Source organism: Condylura cristata, unplaced genomic scaffold (genome assembly GCF_000260355.1).
Source record: "Condylura cristata isolate star-nosed mole 26May11 unplaced genomic scaffold, ConCri1.0 scaffold00017, whole genome shotgun sequence".
In the NCBI taxonomy this organism is placed as follows: domain Eukaryota; kingdom Metazoa; phylum Chordata; class Mammalia; order Eulipotyphla; family Talpidae; genus Condylura; species Condylura cristata.
The window spans coordinates 12965110-12984953 of NW_004567118.1; the positions used below are offsets into that span (position 1 = coordinate 12965110).

General features: G+C 52.6%; 2 protein-coding genes across 4 annotated transcripts in view; one reads left to right on the top strand and one right to left on the bottom strand.

Annotated features, from left to right (window-relative positions):
• Positions 1–318: 318 nt before the first annotated feature.
• EPX (eosinophil peroxidase) lies at positions 319–10022 on the top strand. The gene is made up of 13 exons (XM_004684410.2): positions 319–439; positions 538–631; positions 851–1026; positions 1144–1261; positions 1381–1510; positions 2331–2537; positions 3532–3850; positions 5201–5361; positions 5722–5977; positions 6378–6548; positions 7793–8030; positions 8830–9042; positions 9342–10022. The coding sequence occupies exons 1-12, from the start codon at positions 367–369 to the stop codon at positions 9029–9031; spliced, it is 2145 nt and encodes a 714-aa protein (XP_004684467.1). The 5' UTR covers positions 319–366; the 3' UTR covers positions 9032–9042; positions 9342–10022.
• A 62-nt stretch (positions 10023–10084) lies between these two features.
• The window catches only part of MKS1 (Meckel syndrome, type 1), an 11900-nt gene continuing 2140 nt past the window's right edge, over positions 10085–19844 (bottom strand). Inside the window, exons 3-19 of one of the 3 annotated variants that reach the window (XR_001145551.1) lie at positions 19658–19728; positions 19079–19234; positions 18010–18107; positions 17735–17863; positions 17393–17497; positions 16679–16787; positions 15824–15880; positions 14934–14976; positions 14590–14655; positions 12867–12937; positions 12468–12537; positions 12257–12364; positions 11553–11686; positions 10980–11062; positions 10803–10900; positions 10576–10718; positions 10085–10470 (exon numbers count right to left, since the gene is read on the bottom strand). Coding sequence is in view for 1 of the 3 variants with exons in the window: in XM_004684411.2 (XP_004684468.2) it covers positions 10627–10718; positions 10803–10900; positions 10980–11062; positions 11553–11686; positions 12257–12364; positions 12468–12537; positions 12867–12937; positions 14590–14655; positions 14934–14976; positions 15824–15880; positions 16679–16787; positions 17393–17497; positions 17735–17863; positions 18010–18107; positions 19079–19234; positions 19658–19728 (1490 nt within the window). In the remaining 2 variants the exon portion in view is untranslated. Of the gene's footprint in view, positions 10719–10802; positions 10901–10979; positions 11063–11552; positions 11687–12256; positions 12365–12467; positions 12538–12866; positions 12938–14589; positions 14656–14933; positions 14977–15823; positions 15881–16678; positions 16788–17392; positions 17498–17734; positions 17864–18009; positions 18108–19078; positions 19235–19657; positions 19729–19844 lie in introns of all 3 variants that reach the window. The other 2 variants (XR_001145550.1, XM_004684411.2) reach the window with 2 other exon arrangements.

Below are 19844 nucleotides of genomic sequence, written 5' to 3' on the forward strand. Positions count from 1 at the left end.
TCTAGGCACTGCCCTGTCCTGGGAACACATCGGTGAACTCAGAGCAGCCAGGGAAGTTAGGGCCGCATGTGTGAGCAGGAAGGGAGCACCCCTGCAGGCTGGCGAGGGGAATGTGGGGTGTGGGGTGTCCGTCTCCCAACTGCCCTGAACACAAAAGAGAAGTTCCAGAGCTCCGCCCCATGAGGCTGGGCTTCTGGGGTCCACCCCGTGTGGACTATAAAGGCGCCTTCCCCGCTATTTCCAGAGAAGAGCAGGAGGTGGGCGGTCAGCGGGGCCTCCTGGGGCGACAGGGAGCAGGTGGCCACCGTGTGCTGGCAGCTGGTGCGAACAGAGTGACCCGCTGCGGCTGGGGACCCCACGGCAGAGATGGCGCTGGTGCTGGCACTGGCCGGGCTCGCGGCCTCACTCCTGGCCCAGCCGTGTGAGGGATCCGCCCCAGGTAATAATAACAGTCCCTCAGACAGCCAAGCCGGGGAGTAGCTGGATCTGGGGTCCCCTACAGCTCCCCGGACCCTGAGCGCCCTTTCCTCTGAACAGCCGCCTCCCAGGCAGTAGAGACCACAGTCCTTCGGGACTGCATAGCAGAGGCCAAGCTGCTGGTGGACACGGCCTATAATCACACTCAGAGGAGGTAGGTCTGGGTCTGGGCCCTGGGGGACGGGGAGGGGGCCGCCGAGGAGGACGGGCTCTGGTCAAGGTCACCTCACCCTGGCCCTGGCATCGTGGAGCAGTGCCCTGTGGAAGAGGGCCTGCCGTCCTGGTCTGCTGGCCTGACTGTCCGCCTTCCAGGCTGGGGCTCTCTGCTGGGCCGAGCTCCTCCTTTCTCCAACTGCCACCCCTTCTCTGGCAGCATCAAGCAGCGCCTGCGCAGTGGCTCCGCCAGCCCCATGGATCTCCTGTCCTACTTCAAGCAACCAGTAGCAGCCACCAGGACAGTCGTTCAGGCTGCCGACTACATGCATGTGACCTTGGGGTTGCTGGAGGAGAGATTACAACTCCAGGGATCCAGGACCGTCAACGTTACTGGTACGGCGCTCGCCACTGAGCCTTGGGGAGAGGGTGAAGGGATACGGTATGAAACAGAGGAGCTCAGGGAAGAGCTGGGCCCCTCCACTCAGGCTCCTGCCCCCTGTCCCGCCCCAGATGTGCTAACAGCACCCCAGCTGCAGCTGCTGTCCCAGGCCAGTGGCTGCGCTCTGCAGGACCAGGCCGAGAGGTGCAGCAACAAGTATCGCACCATCACCGGGAGGTGCAACAACAAGTGGGTGCAGGGTGCAGGGGCCGCGCCTGCCTGGGGGTGGCCGTCCCTCACCCACCCTCCTCCTCACACGGGGGCCTCTGGGTCTGAACCCTGCTGACTCTGCCCTCCCCCTGGCGCAGGAGGAGACCCTTGCTGGGGGCCTCCAACCAGGCCCTGGCCCGCTGGCTGCCAGCCGAGTATGAGGACAGGTTGTCGCTCCCCTTCGGCTGGACACCAGGCAGGAGGCGCAACGGCTTCCTCCTCCCTCTCGTGAGTGGCCTTGGGGTCTCTGGAGGAAGCGCACCTCTCTCCAGCGAAGGGGATAAAAGTGTAGCTGCAAGTCAGGCGGGCTCAATCCAGGCTTGAATCCACTAGCTGGGTGACTCCCGTCACGCGACAGAGCTGAGTTTCTGTTTTCCGTGTGTAAAATGCAGTTAAATCTCCCTCTAGAGCAGACGTGGAAATTAAAGACAGTGCTTAGACAGACAGCCAAGAGGGGGTCTACTAATGTCTTTTTCTGAAAGAGTTTGTGTCAAAATATCTTGCTGAAGAGTTATTATATATTTTATATCTCTTGATCTAAACTGTTTTAATCTATCAATTTTCTATTCAGCAATGCAAATACCATAATGTCATACCATACATATGACAATCTGTCCTCTTTCAGCATCTACTTTTTCATTTTTTCCCATGTATCCTTCCACCGATCTCTTCAAGGCTGCGTTTATTACCCATCACCTAGCAACCAGTCCACGAAGCTATCATCAGTTCTATCTTCTAATGATTGATTTGTTTACAAATTAATCTATCCCTTTGATTTGTTTATCTCTTTGGACAAGCTGGTGAGGTCTGAGTCAACCCCCGGGGCCTCCATCCTTCTCTTTACTCCTGGAATCCTCAGAGCCAAATCAGAGGTCGCCCTCCTAGAAATGACAGTCACACAGGACATGGGGCAAAGTAGGGATGGAGAAGGGAGGGCGGGAGAAGAGAACTCCAGCAGGGGTGACCTGGTGACCCCCAGTCCAGGGCCAACCCAGACACCTTGCAGCATCCAAGAGCCCACGTCCCACACTCACCGGTCTCCCCACAGGTCCGGGCTGTCTCCAACCAGATCGTGCGCTTCCCCAGAGAGAGGCTGGCCTCCGACCGCGGCCGGGCCCTCATGTTCATGCAGTGGGGCCAGTTCATCGACCATGACTTGGACTTCGTGCCCGAGTCCCCAGCCAAAGTGGCCTTCACTGCTGGCGTTGACTGCGAGAGGACCTGTGCTCAGCTGCCCCCCTGCTTCCCCATCAAGGTACCCTGAGCCAGCCTCTGGAGCCTCACCCTGGCTGAGATACAGGGGACAGGGACCCAGCAGCCTAGGGCACCCACATAGGAGCTGTCTGTGAAGCTGGAGTGTCAGTCAAAGGCAGGATGTACGGCCCGGCATACACTCCCCTGCAGCGCATGCTGAGGGGTGTGGGTGGGAGCCAAGAGCTGCAGCACCGGCCTCCCGGAGCAGGAAGCCGTTGACACTAGCCTTGACCTGTGGTCTTGACTCCACAGGGGAAGCCTCTGGCCCTCTGCTCTGGGAAAACTTCAGGTCTCTTAGCTCTGGCCCTTCTCTCTTTCCTGGGGTGGCCCAAGGGCCTGCCGCCCTCAGCCGTTCCTGCCTGGTGTGTGACAGTGTGCGCTTGCTCAGGCTGAAGCAAGGATGGTGTGGGACACTGTGGAAGAAAAGAGCAAGTGCAGGGAGCCTCTGCTGGGGAGATGGGGAGATGGGAGACCGTGTCCACCGCACACATCCACGAACCCTGAGCAGGCAGGGCCGCCTTCCTGCCGCTGGCGAACTGACCCTCTCGGAAGCCAGTCCCACATCACCCAGCACCTTTCACGTCTGGCTTTTAGAGAGGGATAGCAAGTGGCAGCTCCGCTTAGACAGCACCGTGGGGCCGCACTTCCCGGAACTGCAGTTTGTATTTGCACTTTGTACTGGCTTTTGTTTACCAGCAGCCTCCAGTGAAATTATCGGAGCACAAGGCCTTGGCTCTAACCTCTCCTCTCACCTAAGTGAGTCTTTTCTCCCGCTCTGGGAGCCTCAGCTTTGTCATCTGTAAAACGAGGCTCTGGGACCGCATCTGTTTCCAGTCTTTCGTGAGTCTTTGACATAAAGTGCTAAGGACACGCAGACTGGTCAGGAACCAAGAAGGAGGGACTTTCGCGCCCGGCTTTGGAGTGGCCAGGGCTGGCCAAGAGGAACGAGCTTGCCCGCGAGGGCCCCAGCGTCACCGGTTCCCCTTCTCTCTCAGATCCCGCCCAATGACCCCCGCATCAAGAACCAGCGCGACTGCATCCCGTTCTTCCGATCCGCACCCTCGTGCCCACAAAACAGAAACAAAGTCCGCAACCAGATCAATGCGCTCACCTCCTTCGTGGACGCCAGCATGGTGTACGGCAGCGAGGTCTCCCTGGGCCTGCGGCTGCGCAACCAGACCAACCATCTGGGGCTGCTGGCCGTCAACCAGCGCTTCAGGGACAACGGCCGCGCCCTGCTGCCCTTCGACACCCTGCACGAGGACCCCTGCCTCCTCACCAACCCCTCTGCGCGTATCCCCTGCTTCCTGGCAGGTCAGCCTGGGAGGTGGGGTCTTCCCGGCTTGTGGCCGGCCAGTCGCTGGGAGGTGGGAGGGGAGCCATGTGGGGCAGGGGGGTTCCTGGCCCTCAGTGCTCCCCTTGCTTGGCATAGACTTGGGAATAGGAAAGTCGGGAGGAGGTCCTTTACCGATGCCCTGTGTGTGACCAGCTGTTGTCCACCCCTCCCTTCCAGTGAGCAGGGATTCAGCGCCCTGCTGTGCTCCTGTCCATCCCCAGCAGGGCCTGCAGACCCTAGGAAGTGTTTCGTCTTCATCCACTGTCTGCCCATTGCTCTTGGTCGCCCAGATGGCACCTCAGAGAAGCTGTCTCTCTTTCACACTGTCATGCTTCTTAATGACCTGAGTACAGCTTTTACTTCCACCGACTTCCCCCCTTCTCTGGATTATATGGGGTTTTAAATTCCCATCCCTGCCCCCCACTGTTGCTAGACACTGACTGGTCCCTTCTTCTGAATGTGTAATTTGAACTGTCCTTGGGGGTCTTTGTCTAGTGGTGAGGATCATCATTTCTGGTTATTTCAGATGCTCAAAGGTGCATCTCTAGTCCTTAGAGCAGGTCTGAAAGGAGGGAGTTATTGTCACCCCCATTTCACACATGAGGCTCTGAGCTTCAGGGGAGATAACTGATGAGCTCCAGGGTGCAGAGCTGCAGGTGGCAGAGTCATGGCTGAGACTCACACCGACGTCTGTGTCGTCCCTCTCCACGCCACTGTCTTGGCAGGGACTCAGCCCCTGTCCCTTGGTCTAAGGATCATGTGTTTGTTTATGCTGGGCAAGAGCGCACACACATTCTCGTGCGGTCTACTTTTGAGTGATTTAAATAAGACCTTGTCAACAAGGGTGTCTTTCAAAGCCCGTAAATGATTGTGGGTAAGGTCCACCTTGAGGGAGAAGGCCTGGCTGCATGAGCAGGCTGGGGAAAGCTGGGGAAAGGTCCAGCCCTCCACAGAGAATACACACATGGGTGAAGTTCACAGACAGGTAGACTCACCACCAAATCAATCCAGCCTCTCAATCAGCTGCAGACCTCGTCATCAGGTAGAGTAGAATAATTAGGCAAAGACTTTCCCGCTCTAGACTCTGCATTTTCCCATCAAGCCCAAACCTGTTCCAGTCATTTAAAGCCCCGTGGCCCTGCTGTGTTGGGGTGGGGTGTGGCCATCGGTGGCGTGCACAGCCCAGCTGAGGAGGTGGAGGCCCAGGGAGAGGAAGGTCCCAATCACAAAGTCCCACCACTTTTCTCTATTCCTCAGTGCTCTGGTTGCCCCAGCAGAGAGACATCTCTCTGGGGAGCCTGTAGTGACTCCAACTTGGGGTTTTCAAGGTGACTTCCGATCGAGTGAAACTCCCAAACTGGCTGCCATGCATACCCTCTTTGTACGAGAGCACAACCGGCTGGCTGCTGAGCTGAAACGCCTGAATCCCCGGTGGAGCGGAAACAAGCTGTACCAGGAGGCTCGGAAGATCGTGGGGGCCATGGTCCAGGTGAGGAGCTGTGGGTCCCCGCATCCCCTGGTAGACGATCTGAAGAATGAGATGATCTGGCATGAGGAGCAATCTGAGGGTGTGGCTCCCACCTTCCTTACATCCTAAGACAGCTAGTGGCTGGGGAGGATAACTGACTTATACCCCAATTCTGCCACCATCTGTGTGACTGTCCACATCATTCTGCTCCTTTGAACTTCAGTATCTCCATCGATCATTGGGAAATTAATGTTGCCACATTTGACATGATGACAGAAAAGACTGTCTGTTGGCCCTTAGATAAGGGAGAGTGTTCAAAGGCAGGGGACGGGGTGGGTGACTACCCAGCCAGTAATGTTCCTTTCATGTCTCCTCTTCCAGATCATCACCTACCGAGACTTTCTACCTCTAGTTCTGGGCAAGGCCCGGGCCAGAAGAACCCTGGGGCCCTACAGGGGGTATAACTCCAACGTGGACCCCCGTGTGGCCAACGTCTTCACTCTGGCCTTCCGCTTTGGCCACACCATGCTCCAGCCCTTCATGTTCCGCTTGGACAGCCAGTATAGGGCCTCAGCACCCAACTCACATGTCCCGCTGAACTCTGTCTTCTTTGCCAGCTGGAGGATTGTGCATGAAGGTGACCAGGTTTCCCTGAGGCTGATGGGAATGAATGGGGGTCACACCCTCCCCCCAGTTGGGTTACGCTTATTGCCAGCAGGACAGGCTGTTGCTCAGGTCACTGCTAATCATCTCTTCAGAACACCGACAACAAGGCAGGTTCCAAAATCCTCAGTCCCTGGCCTCCTCTCCCCTAAAAGGGGAGGACACTGCCAGACTGACAGCTCGTGAGTTTGCTTCTACTAGCTGTGAGGGGTCACCCCTGTCCCTGTCAGCCCCAGCACCCTTCATGTCTACCTGTCCTCTTTCCTGATGCTGTTGTAGAAGCCACTGGCTTGTCCAGCACCAGGGTGGCATCGTGGCATGAGGGGTTTCCCAGAAGCAAGCCTAACCTGCGCTGCTCACATTTCTGCCACCAGGTGGCATCGACCCCATCATGAGAGGCCTCATGGCCACCCCGGCCAAGCTGAACCGTCAGGATTCCATATTAGTGGATGAGCTCCGGGACAAACTCTTCCAGCAGGTGAGAAGGATTGGGCTGGACCTGGCGGCTCTCAACATGCAACGCAGTCGGGACCATGGCCTTCCAGGTGAGTGGGCCGCCCGCCTCTCGGCCTTCCAGGTGAGTGGGCCGCCTGCCTCTCCTCCCAGGTTTCTGTGCGTGCGTGTGTGTGCGTGGTTGGGAGGGGGGGGGTGTCAGCACACAGCAGGCTGAAAAGCCTGAGCCTCCTTTCACCTGGTGCTAGTGACAGCTGAGAGTGGGGGGTGCCCCCTGCTGGAGACTTCTACCTAGGTTACACACAGTGAGTTTCTGTTTCTCCAATAAGCCCAGCTGTACCAGAAATATTTTCCTTGCAGTGTCTTCTAATTCCTACCCAAATCCAAAACCAAATTTAGAATTTGGAAGACAGGGTTTGAACTCTACTTAATAGTAGAGTGACCCTGGAAAAGTCAAGTTCAACAGATACCCGTTGGCAAAATGGGGATTACAGTAGCTCACAGAGATGTTGGGAGGATCCTGTGGGATATTAATGCAGCAGTGCTTAGTAATGGTAAAACTTTAAAACTATGGTTTCACTTGTTCATCTGGGGAATGTTGTCTGTGAGCTGTAATTCAGTGGACGATGGTGGGCGGGTGTTTCTTCGGGTTATGGTAAAGCTATCCGTGGGGTCTCCAACACATCATGTGGCTTGGTCCTGCTGTAGATTCCAGATTATGGCAGGTCTCTGAAAGTTTCTTAGGTAAAACACCATTTTTAAAAAGCTTTATTGAACTGCAATCAATATATCATAAATTCACCCATATACAGTATACTATTTGATGACTTTATCTAGAGTTGTGCATTGATCAGAACATTTTTATCATGCACAAAAGAAGCCTCGTCCCTCACAACCACTAATCTAGCTTCTGTCTCTACATATTTGCTTACTTTGGAACTTTCACATAAATGGAATCATACAGTCCTTTTTTGAGTCACTCTATTTCTTGTTCATTCTACAAACCTGAAGAGGCTTTTAAGTTCTGAGTACTGTCTTATCGGTACCTAACTGTAGTTATAATAATGCCACTGTGGTTATGAGTTGTCAGCTTACAATAGCTTTTGGGGACCGGCTGCTCGATTTGCTGCACAGAAAGCACGATTGTCCTCTCTCATGGACACCTGGAAGGCAGTGGCTTACTCTTTGGAGGTTCAGGGCCTCATCTGCCAGCAGAGATCTTGTCCTAGTCAATGTTGCTTGACCACAAGGCTCCCCCCAGGAACACTATGGACGGAAGCTAATGGGAAGCCAACAGGGATAAGACTGAAACTGTTTCTGCCCCGCTCCCCTCCAGGGTACAATGCTTGGAGGCGCTTCTGCGGGCTTTCCCAGCCCCGGAATCTGGCACAGCTTAGTCGAGTCCTGAAAAACCGTAATTTGGCAAGGAAGTTCCTGAATCTGTATGGGACGCCTGACAACATTGACATCTGGATTGGGGCCATTGCAGAGCCTTTATTGCCAGGGGCCCGAGTGGGGCCTCTTCTGGCTTGTCTTTTTGAGAACCAGTTTAGAAGAGCCCGAAGTGGAGACAGGTGAGTGATACCGAGGCAGGGCAGAGAAGCACTGGTGTCAAGACTCAATAGTGGGGCAAGTGTTCTTTTTAGCTTCCTTTCCTCTAAGCTAACAGGATCTAAGACCAGGAAGCTCCTCCCTGGAGAACTTAGAGGCCACTGCCCTGGCAAGGCTGACAGGGCCTGAGCAGGAGATACATTTGACCTGAGTTAGACTGGTCAGTCTTGCTATTCCAGGATCGTGGCTTCCAGAAAATATAATCTAAAGTGGCTAAATCTGGGGTCTCCCTAGTAGCCTAGGGGTTAAGCCTCAGCACTATCAACTCTATGGCCTGAGCTTGAGCACCCCAGGCAGGTGGCCCACACAGCGCAGCAGACCTCTCCTGGCTCACCCGCTGTTCCCCTCAGCAGTACATTTCAGTAGATCTGCCTGTTCTGCTCCCCACTGTCTCTGATGAACCCTCTCACCAACCAACCCCCGTACCTGTGGCCTAGATCCCAGTTCTTCCACACAAAAAATAAATAAAATTTAAAAAAGGATAAATCTGGTTTCCATGTAGTAAGCATATGGCTTGACACCTGCCTTCTTATTGGGAATTGGGTGTTTACCTGGGTTCAAATCCAGCCCACACCTCTTACTATGTAATTAATACTGGTCAGTTTACTTGATCCCTGGTTTCTTTATTCACAAAATGGGGACAGTACCTATTTTAGGAATTTTGTGAGACTTGAATGAAATCACACACCAAGTACCTGATACTGCAGGTGCTCCCCATGTTCCACCCCCCGACTTTCACCCACATCTCAATTATCTTGGTAGGTTCTGGTGGCAGAAGCGAGGTGTTTTCACCAAGCAACAGCGCAAGGCCCTGAGCCGGATTTCCTTGTCTCGAATTATATGTGACAATACTGGTATCACCACTGTTTCGAGGGACATCTTCAGGGCCAACATCTACCCCCGGGGTTTTGTGAGCTGCAGCCGCATCCCCAGGCTGAGCCTGTCTGCCTGGCGAGGCCGGTGAGGCTTTTGCAGGTAAGGGGAAGCCCTCCTCCAGCAGCCCCAGGCTGACCAAGCCCTCCTAGTCTCCCCTGGGTGAGATAACTGCGTCTTTGAGTTCCCTAAGCAGAGAAAACAGAACTCGTCACTCAGGGCTGACACCATTCCTTAGGACTTTCCAGCAGGCTGGCTTCTGGACTGATATCTAATCTTAGGGCCTAGGTCTCTGGGAGGTGGTTAGGAAGTAGCCAGTTAGCCTCAGCTTCATCATCAGCACCCTAAAAGTTCTATTTCTGGATGCCCAGTGAGTATCTTTACTTCTGCTGCTTCCACAGGAATCCATCCCACGCTTCCGCCCTTGGAAACAGGGGGACCTGGGAAGGCGAACAAGTCTCCCTTTTCCCCTGGTAGCTGCTGTATCCTGCTCATGTTTTTGCTGGCTGGTTCGTTGGCTGGGAGTAACCCCACAGCAGTGAATCCTCCTGCCTTGGAAGACTCTTAGGTATCAGGTCACGCTTCAGCTCCAGGTGCCAGGATTTGTAAGCCAAGCAAGATCTTGAAGGCCAGGCGAGAGGAGTCATCTGAGGGCTTTCCAGCCACTTTCTTCTCTTTCCCAGCCTGTCCCCAATCCCTGCGTGACACAGTCCTAATCTCTGACTAACCCTAATCACCCTCTGGAGCCTGCAGGTTGGACAGTGTGCTCAGTTTCTACCAATAAAGTGACTGCTGAGTGCAGGGGCTGGCTTCTGTGTTGGTGATGACGGTGTGACCTTGGTCCTATGGCATGCTCCAGAAGTTAGGGCTAAGGCACAGTGGGCACTAGCCTCTAACCTCCCCTGCACTGTTGTGATGCCCACTTACAGTTGGGGACTGAGTTAAGGGAACCAGAAGAAACACCCTGGATTGGGAAATGGCAGAGGAGGGAAAGGGCAGCGGCATCTGGAGACCTGACATTCACAACAGCCTGGCAGCCCGCAACGTGAGCAGAAAAACAGCCAACAGAACATCAGTCGGTATAAAAGCATTTATGCACACACATGAAAAAAAAAAAATTAAAACCTTTCAGCTAGCAAAGGGCTGGGCATTGCCTTCGGTCTTTATTTACTCCAGAAATAGTTATTTACTCCACTGAAAAGAGCCGTGAGCAATAGGCGAGATTATACTGGAAAGAGGAGGCTGAGACTCTCAGGCCAGGAGTTTAAACCGTCTCTCAGCTTGCTTCTTCCTGAGCCTTCACTTGCAATGCAAGCTGTGGGCAGCAGGTACCTGCAACCCTGCTTCCGTCATTGAGACAGAGCGATACTCCAGAACAGGCTGTGTTGAGGACACTCGAACGACGAGGTTCCCCCAAACTGGCCTCAAACCCCAAATCGGCCTTGTGATGCCCACTTGCAGTAGCTGAAATGTGAAGAGGGAACCAGAGGGGGCCACAGGCGCTGGGGTACTTCACGTGGCAGGAAGACCCTGCTGAAGACCAGGCAGAGGGGGTGGTCTGAGATTTTCTGCGCTCTTCCGGGTCTCGGCAGGTTATTGTGGTCTCCGGTGAGAAGGAGGCGGGAGAACACTGACCTGAGGTATCACTGTCTTGCCCTCTTGCAGGAGGGCCAGGGCTGCAGCGAGCTAGGAGACCGCGGTTTCTGAGGGGCTCACTAAGTCCTGGGGAAGGCTTTCCCGGGCCTCCTGCATGCGGCGCCGGGCTCGGCGGAAGGCCTCTGTGAGGGAAGAAAATAAAGCAGTGAGCGGCCTGATGTGGGAGGAGTGTAGCCATGCCGACTGGGTGGGGGTGGGGCACCTACCCAGCACGTTGTGGATGGAACTCTGTTGGCTGAATCCTTCCAGACGGTCCAACACACTCCGCATCCTTTTCCGGAGGGAACTCGACTCCATGAAGGCCCTGCAGGGAGCCCAACACAAGGGGGCTGCTGTTCAGCCCCCAGGGACAAAAAGCCCAAGGCAGAGGGCAGGTCACTCACCTGGACTGCTGCAGACAGTGCAAGCGGAAGGTGACACTGCCCGTGGTCTCTGTGCGGAGCCCAAAGCGGCTCAGGCGCTCCCCCTGTAGCACACAGTGAGACAGCACATGCTTTCTGTGGCCTCCAGCCCCCCAACCCCATACTGGCCTTACTCCTACTCCCATCCCATTCTTGGGGAGCCTCATTCCAGCCCCCAAACACCACCACCTCAAGGCTAACATTGTGCTTCTGACTGTAAGTCAGGGAACATCCCAACCTCATCAAAGTATGAGCAGTCTTGTGAGCTTCCTGCAAATCCCTCCACTCTGATGATGGGGCCTCAGTGATGGGCTGGGAGGCAGGGCCAGTGACCGACGAGGCCTAGGGGAGTCTCTAAAGGAACTATTTTCCAGAGTTCTCCCTGTATAGCAATGTGGATATTTGTGTCTGGTTCCAAACATGGTCGTGATTTCTAACTAGTGTCACAATCTAAGTAACATGAAGCAATGAAGGGGTCTTAGCCCAGGCTCCATCTTCTGTGGAAGAACTAGAAACATAAGCGCTGACATGAGATCTGTCAGAGATGACAGTCACCTTGAAGGTCCCAGGAATCCGCACATAGGAGAGGTCCTCCAGTTCCAGAGAGCCACCAATGAAAAACCTCCGCAGCTCAGCCACCGTGCCCAGCTCCATGGGTCTCCAAGTGGCGACTGTCAGAGTGTGTGAGCCTGTGCAGGGGGAGAAGGGGGACTCTCATGACTCCCAGCGGTGACAATGACAACCTGGCCTCGTGGGGCTGTAGGGTGCCTGTTTGGAAATCAGATGATTCACATCTTAGCTCCACCCGCTCTTACCTATCTACCCAGGACAAGTCTCCTAACCTCTCTGAGCCTCGTTCTCCTCATCTGGGAAGTAACACACCTCAGGGAGTGGTTAGAATTAAATGGGAAGCACTTAGCACCAAGCCTGGCACCGACCCATTCAATTCCTACGTGCTGAGAGCCCATTTGCCACACAGCCTCTCCCTCAAAGCTGCAAGTCAGATGAGAGGAGCACGAAGCAGGCCCCAGAGAGGCTCAGGCCGCCAGCTTCACAGGGTGAGCTGCAGTCTCATCCAGCTGTCTCTAACGGCAGGAAAACACCTCCTCAAAAGGAGCAAGGAGTCTGCAAGGTTAATACTTCTAGTCCTTGATTATGCCCACTTCTCACTGGGGGCAGTCTCGTCTTTTGGAAGTGTAGGCCTTGTTCCCAGGAGCCGGGGCATGTGGGCCACACGACGCACAAGAGCAAGAGGTCACCTGGGGTGGCGGGCAGCACCACAGCCCCGTAGCCTTCCACGCGGTACCTCTGCCAGAAGTCCAGGGACAGGACCTCGCAGTAGAGCACAGGCCACTCTGGGAGGGCATCTGGGAGCAAGTGAGAGAAGCGACCAGGTCACAGGAGGCCTTCGCCGAGAGAGGGCATCGCCTGCAGAGACCTAACGCCTGGGAGAGCTGCTGAGCTACTCACCAGCAGATTCGTCCTCATGGAGGAAGGAGACCTCAAATGTGAATGGGTAGGAGAAGTAAGCCACCTTGTCCTAAAAAAAGAGGAGTGTCACTTTATACTTAGTGTCATGCTTAGGCAAGACCTCACTTGGAATTTGGAATCTGTTCTTCCTGTGACGATGACTGGGTTTTTCTCCAGGTAGATGTATGAAGCCTAGAGGCAAAGGCAAGCCATGGCCATTCTCAAAAAGGCCAGGAGAGGCTGGGGCCAGGCCTCCCTGCAGAGCCCACACAGAAGAGGCCTGCCCAGCGCTGGCTTCCTCCCCAGGACATGGCTATTGGCCTGACATATCTTCAGTTGCCACCCCAGGAACACAGTCCTGTTCCCCTCCACGAGCCCTCCCTCATTGTGCATACATACCATTCCTACGGACTTGGTGGCACAGGTCTGTGTTATTCCTGAGAGCTGCTGGAAGGCTGGGCTAGACCAGTCTGAAAGCCAAAGATCACATAGAAAGAGTAAGTTTAGCTGGAAGAGGGCAAGTAGTTGAGAAAAAGATGGTGTTCCTTTATCTATTCAGTCACTCATTCACCCCATCAATCATTCACTTAACATTCACTGAGTGTCTCCATGGACTGTGACTAGTCATTGGGATATTTTAACATTTAGAAAAGATCCCTGTCTCTCATGAGCTAACATTCTAGTGGGAGGAAAAACAGCAACAAACAAATCCATGAGGCAGTGATACGTGCTATTAAAAAAGCGAAGGCTGACGGGACCGAGGGACGTGGAGGTTCATACAGGGTGGGAGGGAAGACGTCTCAGAGGTGATACTCAGGCTGAGAGCTAAATTCAAGAAAAACTGCTCATGCAAAGACACATCAGAAAGGGCTTCAGAACTTTCATTTTCAAGAGAAAAAAGGACGCCGTGTGTTGCTGCTTCTGCTGCTGTATGGAATTCGGCAGGGTCAGCTGAGTCTGGTATTAGAGTTGGTGTTTTGATCACAGCAGGAGGGGCAGCTGTTAGTTTTAAGCTTAATACATATATTTTCAAAGGCTCAATTTGGTGGTGTATGTGGCAAATGAACCATAAGAGGGAGCAAGAGGATAAGTTAGAAACTTAATAGTGCTCCGGGCCAGGCAAAAGATGGTAGCTACATCTAGGGAGAACAGAGGATTCGGGGTATCTCTGAAGACAGAGATGGTAAGAATAGCTGATGGCACAATGGCAGCAGAGAGCTAGGGGAAGTGAGGAGCCAAAAATGTCTCTTAGGTTTTCATCAGCAAATAAGTGGATGCCACTGCCTTTCTGCTAAGCTGGGGAAGACCATGTGGGCAGGTCTTTCATTTCTGCTCTTGTTAAGCAGAAATGACAAAGAGGTAACTGGATAGAAGTCTGGAGTTTAGAGAGAGGTGAAGGCTAGCAAGAGAATCTGGGAATCTGAGATTTAGAAACAGTATTCAAGTCACAGGATGGATAAGACCACCTAGGAAGACTGTTAAGAAAGAGGAACAGAAGGCCTAGGTCCAGCCGTGGGTAGTCTAAGTTCAAGATCAACAGGAGATGAGGAATTGGCCAAGGAGGCTGATGAGCCACAATACAGTGGAAAGTTGAACATGGAGCCAGAAGTTAAGAGAAGAGCTCCCATGAGGAAAAGTGAGTTTTGCCAGATGCTTCTGAAATGCCAAGTAAGGTGACAGCAGGAAAGTCACCACAGGATGACAACCTGGCAGTGATCTATGACACTGAAAAGAACAGTAACAGTTTTGGTTGGAGGAGCAGGAAAGGAAGCCTAGCCAACTGCCTCCAGAAAATTACCAGAAGGGGTATAAAAAGAGAGACTTATGGGACCCTCCCTGGTGGTGCAGCGGGTTAAAGCACAGCTCTAAAGGCTAGAGCCACTTCAGCATGAGTTTGATCCCCACCTCGGAGGTGACCCACATGGTGAGGCAGACCTCTCCTGACCTGCCCGCTACTCCCCTCAGCAGTGCACTTCGTTGATCTGCCTGTTCTGTTCCCCACGCTGTCTCTGGTGAATCCTCTCCTCTCACCACCACCATCCCCCCCGCATACCTGTACCCCAGTTCTAAATAAATAAATCTTTAAAAAAATAAAAGAGAGAGATTTATGAGTATTACTTACTAGTAGCTGGCAATTCCACAAAGAAGTGGACATAGAGATTATCATACTCATAGCCTTGAGCTGAAACTAAGAGAGAGAACAAGACACTTATTCTCCTGTCACCCTCAGTCCACCTCCCCGCCACCCTCCCATGCCCCCCACTCTACCCCCAGTCCTGAAGGGCCTATACACTTCCGGAAGCAAGTCCCTGGAGAGGCAGGAATTCTGTGTTTCCAGGAAAGACTCACGGCTGAGATTCCCAAGTACTACAGACTACCCAAGGATTCCTCTGGGGAGGGGCAGGCCGCTTCACAGCTCATCTGGACACTGCCCAAGCAACGCAAGATCTCTGGCCAGGCACTTACCTACTTCTCCGTTTACAAAGAGTCGGAGGGCACCTGGGACGGCCTAAGGTAGAGAAGTGGGATAAGACTAGGAGGCCTGGAGGGAACAAGCACTTCCGCAACCCACACGCAAACCCCCAGAAGCTCTGACACTGGAAGTCAGACCCACGTGCCTCATCCTGGTACTTCCTCCCCACCCCACCATGTTCCCAGGTCTGTTTCCTTTGTTTCTAAAGGTTGCAATATAGAAGAAAAGTAATTTACACGCATGGAGGGCAATGCCATATGGGAAATTTATAAGAATAGCCAAAGGGCACAACAGCTGCCCTCTGGGGCACAGTGGGGAGCCAGAGACTCCGTGCCCTTAGATGGCCAAAGTCAGGTCAACAGGAAATTTCCTTTTTAACTATTTGTGTAGTTATCTTCTCTGACACTTTAACACTGAACACCTGTTGCTAATATTCATAAAAATAATAGGAGTTAATTTTTTGAGAGGGAAACCACTGGCTAATTCTAGTTTTGTTTCCAAACCTAGATGGAAAGTGTAGAATGAGTCACAAAGAGCAAGAACGTGGAACTGGCCTAAACTATCTTGCTTTGGTTTTGTTTTTTTTAACTTTAGAGACTTAAGAAGTGAAAATCCCTGCCATCTCTCACTGTATCGCCAAGGCCCATGTCCCATGTCCCACCCACTCCCCAGAGAAAGCCCCACAGCATGCATGCACCCAGACCTTCTGTGTGCACAAATAGTGCTGTTCTGTTGCGCACTGTTTTATTTTAACAGGAACGATACAGGCTATTACTTTACTCCTGAGAGTAAGTCTCAGGGACCTTCAAAGAGAGATGCTGGTACAGCCCCAGCCAGTACACTCTGGCTACCCCGGTGTGCAGAGGGGAGCCCAGCTACTCACCATCTCAAAGTCAGTGCCCACGAGGCTGCTGAGGTACTCCTTGTGCCGACTATAAAGCTGAGGAGACAGAACAAGCAAAACTCAATGAGCGGCCCAAGCCAGGCCAGAGTTCAGTGTTGCATGAGAGGGAGAAGAGCTGCAATAATGATGGGAAATGCTGCAAGGAGCTGCTGGGAGCAGAGGGCTGGGAAATACGGCATCTGGGTGATTTAAAGTGACACTCAGAGGCATTGGGGTCTGCTGGTTTGGGAACAAATCTTGACTCTCATTTACAAACCAGGTGACCCTGGGCAGACTGTTTAGCTTCTGTTCCAGTTTGCTCAGTTATAAAATGGTAACAGTAAAAATATTCACCTCAAAGGACTGCTGGACAGCCTAACTGAAATAAAGTAAGTGACAGATCCAGCAGAGAGCACAGAAAATACTCAGAATCGGGCCCTCTCTGGTGGCGCAATGGGTAGGGACGCAGCACTGCAAGCAAGCGGCAGCTGCTTCTGTGCATGTTAGATCCCGCCCCGGAGGTGACCCACATGGCCCAACAGACCTCTCTGACCCGCCCGCTGCTCCCCTCAGCAGTGTACTTCGTCAGTCGGCCTGTTCTGCTCCCCACTCTGTCTCTGGTGAACCCTCTTGCTGCCCCTGCACCCCTGTTCTGTATGCACAAATAAATTAATCTTAAAAAAAAAAAAAAAACACTTAGAATACTGTTGCTGTTATGCTATAACAGGCCCGAGAACTTGGTATGTCAGCAGTGCTTCCTGCGTCAGGAGAGACCCGTGACTGCTGACGTCAACCTCAGGAGGCCTCACGCCCACGGGACTCCTCCCGTTGGGACTGGAGCGAGCTGGCTCTTACATCCTTGAAAACACGCTGCTCCCGCTCCTCCTCCTCTGGCTGCGCGAGGGAGGACACGTTGTTGATGGTATACTTCCACAGTTCCTGTTTTTCCCCCTCGGTCTCAATTCTGCAAGATCCAAGCCACAAAAGAGCCAATGCTGATAACAAGAGATGGGACTCTCCAGACATGGCCCAGGGATGAGCCACACTGGCCACACCCCTCACTCCCCATACACAACAACAGAAAGGCCAGAGAGAGCGAAACAACCATCCAGTTGAAAGGCACCAGACTATTGACTCACCGAGTACAGGTTCTGGGCCTATTTCTGCCTCAAAGTCACCGTGCAACCCTAAAGCACAACATCCTGGGCATCTCGTTGCCTCAGCCGAAAGATGAATAGGTCGGCTTAGGCCACTTTTAATTTACAATTCTGTTATTCTAAGAGCTAGCGATGGGGGACAGTCAGCCCAGAGAGTCCTGACTGAGCTCATGTCCTGTTCTGGTGAGTCCTGTAGTTGGCACAGGGAATTCTTTCCAGTGAATTCCATACCTGAGTTATCCTTTCAAAGGCATAGGTGCATATTTTCTGAGAACAGGATCCTCAATATCTTAGGCATCTATGACCCAGAATTTGAAAGAACAGATGTAGGGCTTCCTGAGAATCCACAACTAGGGGCAGGAAGTAAAGCGGAGGGAGAAACACCAGTCTCTGCTACTGTCTCCCTGCTCACCTGTAGGGTCCCTTGAGGCCAGTGAAGTCAGGTTTTACTGTGATCACCCCATTGCTGTCCACCTTCACCGTACAGAGGACATGTTCATACGTCTTATAACCAAGCCTAGAAACCAAGAAACCAGCACCAAGATTCAGGAGTGCCAGTCCTGTCTCCAGGGAAAGAGGAAGAGGTAGCCAGCTTACGTTGGGGAAGAGGACAGAGGCTGGAGTGAAATCATCAGGGTTCTTTTAAGGACAACTATGAAAATAAAAAGAATAGTCTGGGAGGACTGTAATAGGTAGGTGCTGGTTAACAAGAGAAGAGGATGAGGACCTGCAGGCAGTGGGAAACTTTGCTCACTTTTCGTGGGGCCCGAGGTCTGCCATGATGTACATTGTCTGAAGAGGGGTGTTGATGACATGGTTGTTCCTCACGAACTCTTCTGAGGGTTCCCAGGTGACAATTCGTGACTTGAAGATACTACCCTCCCTGGGAGACACCACAAGAAGAGTCAGTTCCCTGGCACCCCCTGAAGAGTCTGAAGGAAGAACACGGGGAGCACCCAGGTAGAGACCCCCTGCAGAGTGGAAGCTCCAGTTGTGGACACACCCCCACTCCCATCCAACCTGACTCACATCCCTCGCCTGTCCTGGCGTCTCCGCCTGACATTCGCCATTCGCTCCACCAAGAATGACGGCACCTCGTCAGCTGCAGTGGTCATTTTCTGGCAGTGCTGGGAAGAGAGGCCAGTTTTCTTGTAACCCACCTGGCCAGCGCCACATGGCACGAGCACCGAGGGAACTCTTCCTTTGAAACCTCATCAGACCTGAAGCTAAAAGTGCAGCTGCTCACAATACACATGCTAACAGGGGCACAGTGGCACAAACAACCCAAAGAAGATTCCTAGCACGCCTTAGTTTGCCCTGAACTAAACTCCTATTAAAGTGAGCTGCAAGCTTTGAGCACTTATCAACAAAAAGCTGGATGAGTTTGGCTAGTGGATAGCAACACTGACTAGTTAGCTAGGAGATGCCAAATGGGATACAAATACTCTGTGGAAAGTCCTCAGAAGGGTAACTGAGCGCAAACAGCAACTTTATTTATTTTTCTAGAACAGACAACCCAAATTTTATATGTCAATAACCCACCGCTTTCCTAATATAAACAGCAAGCTTTTTAAAAACATTTGTCACCTGCTCCTTACAGAGAAGCACCAGGTAACCAACAAAAACCAAACTCCCTCAAGGACTGGGCAGTATAATTTATTCTGCTGCGAGTGAAGAAAATATAAAACAAGTCCGTAAGAGTATTCGGCCCAGGCAGCTGAGGACATAGCCAATCCCCTTAGCTGCATGGGTCTGAATTCCTCGTCCAGCCCGCACTCAGTTTTGGCTGACTGCCCTGAGGACTTTTCTCTAGATGGTACTAGACTCCACCCACCTGTCTTGTCTCATGCTGCTTAGGGACATCCAGCCCAGGGGCCACTTCTCCCTAGCTGGGAGGCTGCAGGCCCAGCACACTACACTCCAGCTCCCCCCACCCCCAGAAACCACGCTATGACAGACATGCCCATTCCACTCGGGCTTGGCTGCCAATAGTACAGTGCAGTTTCTATACAGGAATCTGACTTAACACCTGGAACCAACCAGAAAACACAGAGAGGCAGAGGAGAGGGAAGTTCTGGGGTCTCAGGAAGAATAATACCTCCTCCAAATTGGTGTATCTGTCAGAGTCGGTGTAGGTAAAGATCCGGCGGTTCTTCCTGCCATGTGACTCCTCCAGCTTCAGGATCTCTTGGCGGTACTGATGATCCAGAGGACTCTGACATGCTGCTTCATTTTGGTACAAATCTACTTCAAACTGAGGCCACAAGGAAACAGGTGTACTGAGACTGTGCCAAGCATTTTTGTTCTTATACTTGTTGATTACATCAGCTCTGTATAGCTGATACCATCTGACATGTTTTTTATGGTCAACTCTTAATTCTCTAAACTGATGGAAAGGAAGGGGAGCCAAAGAATGTTAGGTCTAGAAGGAACCAGAGTTGTGGTCTAATCCAACCTTGCTGTTTCAGATGGCATGTGCCCAGGAGGTGAAAAATGCCCCACCCGGGATCATGAAACTGGGTAGTGGTAGGCATAATGTTATACTTTCTCTGTAACACTACAAGGCAAGGAAAAGCTGCTGTATCTTTATGGAATCAGTTTGGCAATATGGAACAAGAATATTTCCCTACCATAGTCAGGTGGTGTTAGGCTGGGCAGAAAAGGGACAACGGCTTACCTGGCTAAAGAGCTTCTCCTGCCACCCAATCACCACCTCCTCCTCTTCATCTTCACCTGGGTGGTGTCCACCTCCAGAGACCACAGAGTGAGTCAGACGTTTAAGACAAATTAGCACCACTTTTTGTTTTATGGTTAGTTATAACCAAAGTTCCTGCTCTTATATTTGCCATAGAACCAAATGCGTG